Source organism: Mya arenaria, chromosome 3 (assembly GCF_026914265.1).
Source record: "Mya arenaria isolate MELC-2E11 chromosome 3, ASM2691426v1".
NCBI lineage: Eukaryota > Metazoa > Mollusca > Bivalvia > Myida > Myidae > Mya > Mya arenaria.
The window spans coordinates 4,453,807-4,463,713 of record NC_069124.1 but is presented as its reverse complement, the minus strand read 5'-3'; the positions used below and the strand labels follow the sequence as shown (position 1 = coordinate 4,463,713).

The 9,907-nt window shown below is 39.8% G+C and overlaps 1 protein-coding gene across 1 annotated transcript; it reads right to left on the bottom strand.

Annotated features, from left to right (window-relative positions):
- Positions 1-1,952: 1,952 nt before the first annotated feature.
- Positions 1,953-9,600, bottom strand: LOC128226559 (protocadherin alpha-12-like). Its single transcript, XM_052936496.1, has 5 exons — positions 6,464-9,600; positions 3,902-4,093; positions 3,523-3,655; positions 2,721-3,302; positions 1,953-2,454 (listed from the first exon to the last, which is right to left on the bottom strand). The coding sequence occupies exons 1-4, from the start codon at positions 9,164-9,166 to the stop codon at positions 2,827-2,829; spliced, it is 3,504 nt and encodes a 1,167-aa protein (XP_052792456.1). The 5' UTR covers positions 9,167-9,600; the 3' UTR covers positions 1,953-2,454; positions 2,721-2,826.
- Between the last annotated feature and the right edge of the window lie 307 nt (positions 9,601-9,907).

Here is a 9,907-nt window from a genome sequence, read left to right as displayed (position 1 = left end):
TACATCGATTTTGGATCTAAACTACAAAGAAACAGTTTTCATTATGAAACATTGATCACAAAAATTAAATTGTTTAATTTGTCGTAAAGACCAATTGGCCAATTTCAATGATTAGGCAGAAAATCTACGTTTCGATTTGAAAATTATGAGTTGACTAATTTGCGAAATATTTTGATGACAAAAGAAGTCAATGCGTTTATTAAAGGAGTAGCACGTAGGCACAGTATTAAGTTTCCTGGCAGACCTAAATAGAAATTCAAAATACAGGGACGTTATAGCAGGTATAACCTTTCATACTTGTCAACTAAACTGACTTTAAAGGCATCAACATTTTTGTTGTTTGTGGTCACAACAAATTTTGCAGGTGACCTGAATTTACTACAAACATAAACTTTTAAAAGTTTAATTACATGGCGTTAGACCATTGATACGGCCTCCGAAATTGAATTTCACAAAGAAACCACTTTTTATGTAGGTTTTATTGCTATTTATTTGAGTGCGAGCCCACACTCGGTTTTTCAACGTCTCCCAATAAGCACCTATGTCACCCTGATCAAACGGACGAATGCTCCTGGAAAACGCCCATCGAAACAGATGTGCGTCGTCAAAAAATCTAGTCATAAAATAGCAAGTTTAATTTCTTCTACCCCCATCAGGCTTTGCTAGGGTCCAAAAAGGGGCGCATATGAATAGGAGACCATGTTGGTGAATCAGAGTTTCCGTTTACAGGTTTTTTTAGGGCTCTAGAAACATTTTTAGTGTTAATTTTTTCCTGCAGACGACATTTTCGCGCCTTCTCGAGTTACATGGTTGACACTCATTAAACCTGGGTTTGAGAAGACAACAAACACCTTAGAACTGTACATTTAAATATTTGGTCATCTTTATATTCCTTTTGTCGCCTAAGTCCAAGTTTTATGAGGTATTGAACTTCGTTCGAACTGCAGTAAGTGTAAAGTGACCACAGCAATAATAGGAGAGGTGTAATTGACAGACTTATAAACGACACAGAAACAATAACGGGGAATATATAAACACTGCCACCCTCGACGATTTGATTAAAAGGAAGAAAAACACATACTTAAAATCATTATTTTTCAGACTAAAAACCTTTAAAGGGACAGGTTTACGTGCTGTTTTTATTGGCGACAATTAAACTGTGTTAGTGTTGATGTACATGTATTTAACAACCACCAAACAGCATCTTAAAGGTTCTCATCTAAAGTGTTCAGCCATAACTCTCTGTTGCTTTGCTGGCGCTTTTCGGCAAAATAAAGCATTTTTACGACATTTGTCAATATATGTTAAGCAGCCAATTGTCTAGGACTAACGTTTTCGTTTGGTCAAAATTAGCCAAAATGTTCATTGATTTGTCAATGCATGTCCATGTATATATCCAATTATTAATATTGACTAATGAACTCATTTAAATGGGCAAACTCGCCAACAGATTAGATATGGATAATTTATCCACCTTCTATACAATTGGATACAGAATTTTTCTTAACTTGTGTTTTGACAAGCATTTTGTTCACATTTCACACGAAATTTTATTTGTCGATGTCTGACCCTATAAAACTTGAACACCCAAACAAAGTTGTTAGTGGAAACTAAACGGCCCTGTCTTGCCGGAAACCTATATATTCGGGCTTCCAAGTTCGGGTTTCCATGTTCGGGCTACCATGTTCGGGCTACCATGTTCGGGGTATCATGTTCGGGCTACCATGTTCGGGGTACCATGTTCGGGCTCCCATGTCCGGGCTACCGTGTTCGGGGTATCATGTTCGGGGTATCATGTTCGGGCTATTATGTTCGGGGTACCATGTTCGGGCTCTCATGTTCGGGCTACCATGTTCGGGCTACCGTGTTCTGTTTGTTGTCAATCGTGACTCTTTTTAACCTTCACCTTTCTTGTTGATAACAATAACACTTATACATGTTTATAAGTTTTATTCACTGTTTTATCATCCTTCAATCTTTAACAACGGTAACAATACATTGCGTAGAAAAATAAATACAAAATAACAATAAATGTTAGCATTATCATGCAAGTACAATGTACAATATGAACACATCTTAAATAATATACAATTAAAGAAATGAGATACCCTGAAAATAAAATAGAAAATGTAAACTAGTACTATATGTTATCACTCTCTCGAAAACTATACTATATAGAAAATTAACGTACTCAAAGAATATACCCACGTCTCAATCCTTCTGCTAGGGGAAGGTTTTGGTGTACATATCAAAAATAAATAAACACACTATAGCTGTCTTGTTATTGTTTTACACCAATAGTAACATTGTCCATCATAATGACAATCCGAGCACCACGAGAGATACAGTCTATATTGCACATGAGCCACCCAGCGCCGGCCAGCCGACAAGGTTGAATCCCTCCCTCTACCAGACACGAGTTATCGCCACTTGCCCTCTCGTAACGTCTGATTTCTGAAAGACAAATAGGAACACATTTAAATAAAAGATATAATTATGATATCGTATCAATTTGATTTTTTTTCTCATAATTTTAACTATCGCTGTAACACTTTCAGTTGACTGGGGACAGAAACGTGCATTTTTGTTATACTCTGATTTAATGTTAAATTGATATACATGTACATGTAAGGTGTATGTTCATAAAAAGCACCATTAACTTTTATATTTTCATTATCATTGCTGTATATTTTTACTACAACATAACAAACCGATCTTACCTTAATAAGTTAGATCATTCTCTTTGAGGGAGATCCTTTTGAATTCAACCTGCAGCGCCAGCGACTCAGCCCCGCCATATGACGTCACTATAATTTAATAACGTCATCATACAAGACATCCTCGAAGACCCGAACCGTTCTTTGAAATTGGCGATCTAAAATCGAGACTAATATCGTCGTGGTCAATCGTGTAGCTACCGGAAGTGGTAGTTGAGAGATCATCTTCCTCCTCTTCATACGTCATAAAACTCCGGTCAATGTCACTAGGAGGAGGTGGAAACAGGTGCACCTGTTTCGCGATTCCCGGAAGTCGATTCCTGTCGAAATTCCGATCGCTCTGTGTTCTTGGAGCGGTCTTTAAATGTTCTGAAGGTGTGTATGCGGGTCGGCTGCTTCTCCTATCGCCAAGGTTACGGAGCTGGAGGCGGTGTTTCCGGTCATCGTGGAGCTGTTGGACAACTGGAAGTTTGTTGCAGTTGTGGTATTGGAGATCTGCCAGGTTCAACCAAGGTTTGGGCGGGTCTATGAAGGTACTGTGCTTTGGGCCGTCTAGGTACCGCATTTCTGCCGTGGGTTTCACGTCTGAAACATATAAGACTACGTTCAAAAGATATATTGATACAGCTGTGATGTAAAGAGGCTTGATTGGGGGTGTTTCAGGATGACAAGATGTTAGTTATGATTCGACAGAAACTGTCGACAATTGAAAAGTTAATACAACAAAAAATAGTCGTATACAAGGTTTTGATTCTTTTTTATTTTAATATTATTTTTTTTTAACAACTTTCATTAAGTATCGTACCCGAGTCATGTGACTGTGAGAGACTGGCACTGTGGATGTCTGACTCGCTGCCACCGCGTCCACTGTCGCTGGTGGCCGTCTCACCGGAAGTCTGGGACTGGTTGTCGTCATGCGCGAATACACTGCTTCCAGGCTGTAATAATGGTTAGAGAAGTTTGTGAATGTGCAAAAGTTCAAGACACGCAATTTATGTAATAGTTTGTTCCAATAGTGTTCTTAAAGATGTTTATATTTTTACAGCGGTGTGTCGTTTGCAATCAAAATTTTACAGCAACATTACCAGAGTATTTTTCTGTGATCTATGTCAGAGTAAAATTGGCTGTTGTTATATTGGAAATATTATGTTTTTTTAAAAAGCTTGGGATTATTTTATGTATACCTTGACTGTGGAGTTGAGTAGGGAATTATGGGATTGGAGAGTCTGTAGCTGGTAGTCAGATCGAGGCTGATTTTCAAAGCGAGACTGGTTGTCACCGGAACGAGGCGTGGAATGATGTATTTCCCGCCTTTCCGAGATACCAGGTAAAACGTCACATCTTCTAGACGGAGAAGCACTGTCTTTCGAAATATTCTGAAGTAGAAAGTCATAATGATTAGCTTTATTTGAAAATTTATCGGTATTCAAATGATAACAACAGTTCGGTCATACGGTACAATTAATAAGCAATATTTTTATATGTCTTACTTCTTTAAGAGTCTGTATGGTCATTGTATTTTCTTGTTTTTGTAACCCTTAAAATCGCATACAGATTATGTGTTAGGTAATGCGGCCAAGCATTGAACATAAATATTTATATAAATAAGAAATGTAGAGTTTTCCTAAAAGCTTAGGAAATCGACTTTTTATGATGTCCAATATGAAGTCAATTTACAGAGCACGTCGGTGACAGTTATATACCGAAACCTCTTAATTAAAATATCAGAATAAAATGTTAATGTAATAAACAAGTTTTATGAAATATAAAAGTCTGGTTGAGATACTGAGGGCATCGTATTCTATTTGCTTAACCCCAGCTGTATTATATGCCCACAATGGAACCCAATTTTGCCCATAGATTTTTCTTCCAGCCTGTACAATGGGCTCACTGCGACGAGTGATGAAAGATTAATTTTCACAGTCAAATAAAAATGCATCACTTTAATCATCTGCTCATATGAGTCTTGTACCTTTGTATTTATTAATTGTAATATTAAATAGTTAAATGTGAAAGGCGTGAAAGTTAAACACAGCGACACGATCGCTAATTGATTTCCTAGCTCTGCCTATTATTCCGTTAATATTTGAAATACAAAGTGGATAGGACACCCAGTTATTACTAGGGCTCTTAACAGAATGTGACTTCCTTACCATTTTATGAGCAGAGTGGGGTCAGTTCTAAAACTTTTACCAATCCTAGGGGTCGTTAAGTATTCTGCACCAGTCTTGTATAGTAGTTTGTAACAAAATTCTCACACTTAAGATTTCCTTTCTAGTACTTCATTCATAGAAATGAAAACTAATGTTAGCTTCTTTTGGTGGGTTCATGATGGCTTTAAGTGAAAGCTCAAGTAGGCTACAATGAACGACCTTCAACTAAACGCAGTGCTGTATTCATAAAACAACAGTTCCATCTAACTGAATCATGCAGAAAATGAAATAAATAAAAACATCAAGTAAATATTTACTTCCTATGTGCACCAATGTTGCTGATGGAACAGAACCAAGACGGCCATGATGATCAATTATAGATGAGAAATGCTCACCTTCTGAGGTTACGTTTCACTAAATTGTCGCTTTATGATGCTTAATATGTAAAGATAAAACAACTGATCGATGCTGGAGTTCGATTTTTGCCTTACAGAAAATACTTAAACTGTGTCTTCTATTCCTTGAAGGAACATACACGTTCTTATGGAACTGTGAGTAATTGATATTGAACATCGAAAAACTATATTCATGTGTGCCACATCAATAGATATGAAAGGCCTTTAGTAAACTATTTTTGGGGATTTAAAGTTTTTGTCAAACAATTAAAATAATAATGAAAAATTAAGAGCACATTAAATGCGACCCAATCTCAAGATTCAGAAGTATTTAAAACCATGCATTACATGAAACATTTCAATTACAAACTGAACTTCAAACTTAGGTTTAAAATCTGGCAATAAAAAGTGTAGCTTAATTGAATAAGGGTAGGATGAAAGCTCATTCTTGCATTATATGAAAGTAATTTTATTTCGCATTGGGTCGTTAAATTTAACACTTGTGGTATGATGCAGTTGAAAGATGTTGAGATCTTAAGTTCGTAAGAGTTAGTAATTTTATGTTTCTTTATTTGAATGAAATTAAGTGTAAGGGTTATTTGATTGTTTCGTTCAACATTTAAGGGTAACCCTTCGCTCAAGTTCAGTACACATTTAACGCTTACGTTGCCACTAACGTGTTCTCAAAAGTAGGGCAGAGACATCCTGAAAAATGCTCTTGTAATATTCATCTTTGTTTTACCGTATTCACTTGGTAAAAAAATCACCAATTACTTATTTTTTCCATTTCCATGATGAGGCATTAAATCTACTCTAATGAAACTCTCACCAATTTACCTGACAGTGTTTTAAAAGATTTAATTTCAGATATGGGCTTGCCGATATAATAGCTCGACATGAAAGGCCAGGCTAGATTAGTCACGGGAACTTATTATTATATCTACAATTACTTCAAACTTCTTAACTCATGCTTTCCTGGGATAAATATGGACAATAACTATATTTGGCTTCCTAGTTATGACCCCCTGTCCATTCATTTAACAATAATTAAGTAGAAAAAATAGACCAAGGTACTAATATTACCAATTTGTTTCGAAAAAAAAGAAAGATGCCCCACGAAAGCAAATACATTATTTGAATTACTTTTATTGCAAATTCGAAAGTTAATTGCAATAATTGCTGTTCTTATTACACTTACCATTTGCTTCTCAAGGATCGGTGTTTCTAGGTCAACCGTTGATGACGTCATATCCGAGTCGCGACTTTCGTTTCCGTCACAGCTGAATGTCGTCATGGAGTTCAGCGGAGGATGCCCGTGGTCACGTACGGGACTCGGAGATTTATCGTCCACAGTGTCGGCAAACTTGACTCTTCTCCCGGGTTTGGCCGAGCCGCAAAATTCATCCTCAGAGCCGGACTCGTTTCGTTTGTTATTCCAGCGCCTCTTGAGTATACACAGGACAAGTACGATAGTGAAAACAAGGACGAAGGTCACACTTCCCAAAGTGATGGCAATCAGTAAGTTTTCACCTTTTGTGTCGGTTACCGGAGAAGGTCGAACCTTTCTGACGATGAAAACGTTCATGGAAGTGGTGGCATACAAGCTAGGGTTTCCCTTGTCCTCGACCCGCAGCAAAATGTTGTATATCTGGCGATCAGTTGCGTGCAGCACCCGTGTGAGGATCAAATCCCCGGTCTCGGCGTCGATGGCAAACAGCTCCGTCACGTTGTGGTTCTCAATGGAGTAGAATAATTCGCTATTCACCCCTTGATCTAGATCGAAGGCCTTGATCTTGGCGATAACCGATCTTGGTGCAGATTCGCTGTCGACCTCTATGGTATAGTTTTCAGAGTCGGGAAATACGAAACGTGGAGGGTTATCGTTGACGTCGGTGACGTGGATCACTACGTTGGCTGACGTGTTTCTGGCTGGGATGCCGTGGTCATACGCCGTCACCAGAAAGCTGTACGTTGCCGTTGCTTCCCTGTTTAGGCGATTCTTTAGTGTGAGGTCTCCGGAAGTGGACATGTGAAACGGAAGCGCTGGGTCGATGTGCAGACCGACGCGACCGTTATTTCCGGCATCGGCGTCACTGACGGTGACATTTCCTACCTTAAGCCCAGTGAACGCGTTCTCGGATACATACAACTCATACATTGGTTTCCCAAACACAGGGTCATTGTCATTCTGGTCAAGAACGTTGATCTGCACGGTGGCAGTGGACGTGCGTGCTGGCTTGCCTTGGTCAATCGCGTAGGTGTAAAACATAATAGAAGCGTTCTTTTCGCGGTCAAACACTGACTGAGTCTTGATGACTCCGGACTGGGGATCCATGGTAAACCGGTATTCCCCTGACGCCCAAAGTGAATACGTCACTTCCCCATTTTGATTAAGGTCAATATCCTTGGCTGAAACTTGCACTATGTCTGTATCTTTTATATTATTTTCCATAATGTCAACAAAATATATTTCCTGAAGGAACACTGGTGAGTGGTCATTCTCGTCGAGAACTTGAACAGTGAACTCCACAAATGTGTTCTGCGGCGGGGTGCCTTTGTCATGACAGTTGATGATAACATAAATATAGTCCATTGTCTCTCTGTCAATCTGCTTTGCGACCGTGACCTTGTACTCATTGTCATCGTAACTCTGCAGATTGAACACTTGGTTGTCGCTGTTCATTTCACAGGAAATGATGCCATTCGCCCCCGTGTCTTCGTCGGTTATGCCAACGTGAGCCACGACCGTCCCCACGTCTGCAAACTCAGACACAGTTCCCATGTCGGAGTCAGTGAAAAGGTTGATCTTGATCTGAGGTCGGTTGTTGTCTGAGTCGAGGACGGTTATGATAATGACCGCCTGAGACATAAGCGGCTGGGAGCCGCGGTCGCTTGCCTCCACGATGATCCGGTACTCGCCGCCGCTTGCAAATCTTTCCTTCAGTGTCAGCGAACCGGATGTGATGTCTAGGTTGAACTGTTCGTGGATTTTGCCGATCTGGTTCTTGCTGAGTCTGTACTCGATCAGGCTGTTAACGCCAATGTCTGCGTCTGTGGCCAGAAGGCGGATGATCTCTTCTCCAACGTCAAGCGTCTCGTTGATGGTGGCTTTGTACTCGGACTCGCCGAACACTGGTGGGTTGTCGTTGACGTCATCGATGGTGATGGTTACCGTCATACTTCCGGTTAGGTGCGGGGAGCCACCGTCCTCTGCCACGATGACGAGGCTGTAGCTATCACGTGACTCGCGATCAAGGTCACCCTTGATCTGCAGTTTGACAACAGATCTGCCGTCGAAATAGGTTTCATAGGTTGTTGTGAATGGTAGATCAAGGGCGTCCTCGTTTAAGATGAAGTATCGCTGCAGTGTGTTGTTTCCGCTGTCGGCATCGGTGGCACCGTCGAGGGCCATGGACGAACCGACTGTGGCCACCTCCGATACGGTGAGGGATTTGAATTCCACAGGAAACTTTGGTGAGTGATCATTTATGTCCACGATTGACACTGTTACTTTTAAAGTCCGAAAGAAGGCACTGATTTTTGACTTGGCGACAATGCTGATAGGTAGAACACATTCGGTCTCATAAACACACTCCGTAATGGTCTCTCTGTCAATGACAGTGTTGGTAAAGAGAGATCCATTAAGTCCGTCCACATGGAAATACTGCTCGTAGACTTTACCCTGAGATAGAAGACTGTAGTCAATTTGAGAAAACTCTTCCGCAGACGCCGTTGACCGCAGATGAGAGTCCTCCCGCACATCCCCGACGAAAGATCCCGAAGGCAGCTGCTCATAGATGGAATACTGCAACACTTCCTGTCCCCGACAATACAAACATAACATTAACACTACGATGACATTACTGTAAATCCGACGGAACTCAGCAGCTGCAGCAGCCATGCTAAGGCTTCTTCAAGTATCTCAAGGCTTGCTGAGATGAAATATTACGTCCTTATTTGTCATCTGACCACCACCGATCCTTGTTATCATCTGACGCGGGTCGGTTTTACACTATTTGTCAAAGATGGATTTGTACAATACCGAATATAAATATTATTTTCTCATCAAAACAAACAAATGTAATTCTATTATTCACGTAGAAGTTCGTCTATACACACAGCCCTTGGCACATTTGTTTCCTTTCAACAGAAGGAAAACAGTAAACCTAATTTATCCTATTACAGTGTAAGTCCACTTTACTAAAAGGATTTTCTCCTGTAATAGTCAGTAAATGAATCTCCCTCGTAATATCAAATAAGCACTAGTTAATCCAATGATATTGTTATTTTTTTAGTCAGAATTCCGATACAATTTGTCAATGCACATGAAATTGAATTGTGTACTGCTCTATGGCTTGAAGCAGATATTTACAGTACTGATTTACACCTGTTGGCCCCGCCTACTCCAGCGCTCAGCCAATCAGAGCGCGCTATCGGAATCAATACGCAGTGACATGACCAATAGGACCAATTATCGACTCAAGCGAGAAAACATTTTTGTTTCTTAATTTTATGCTTAAAATTATCATTACAGCAATCAAGATAGTTAATGGGATAATTCAGAATTATCTCGATGACACTTCCTACAGTTTATAATTCGAAACGTCTGTTGTCTGTTTAGTCAGTTCACTTTCTATTTAAA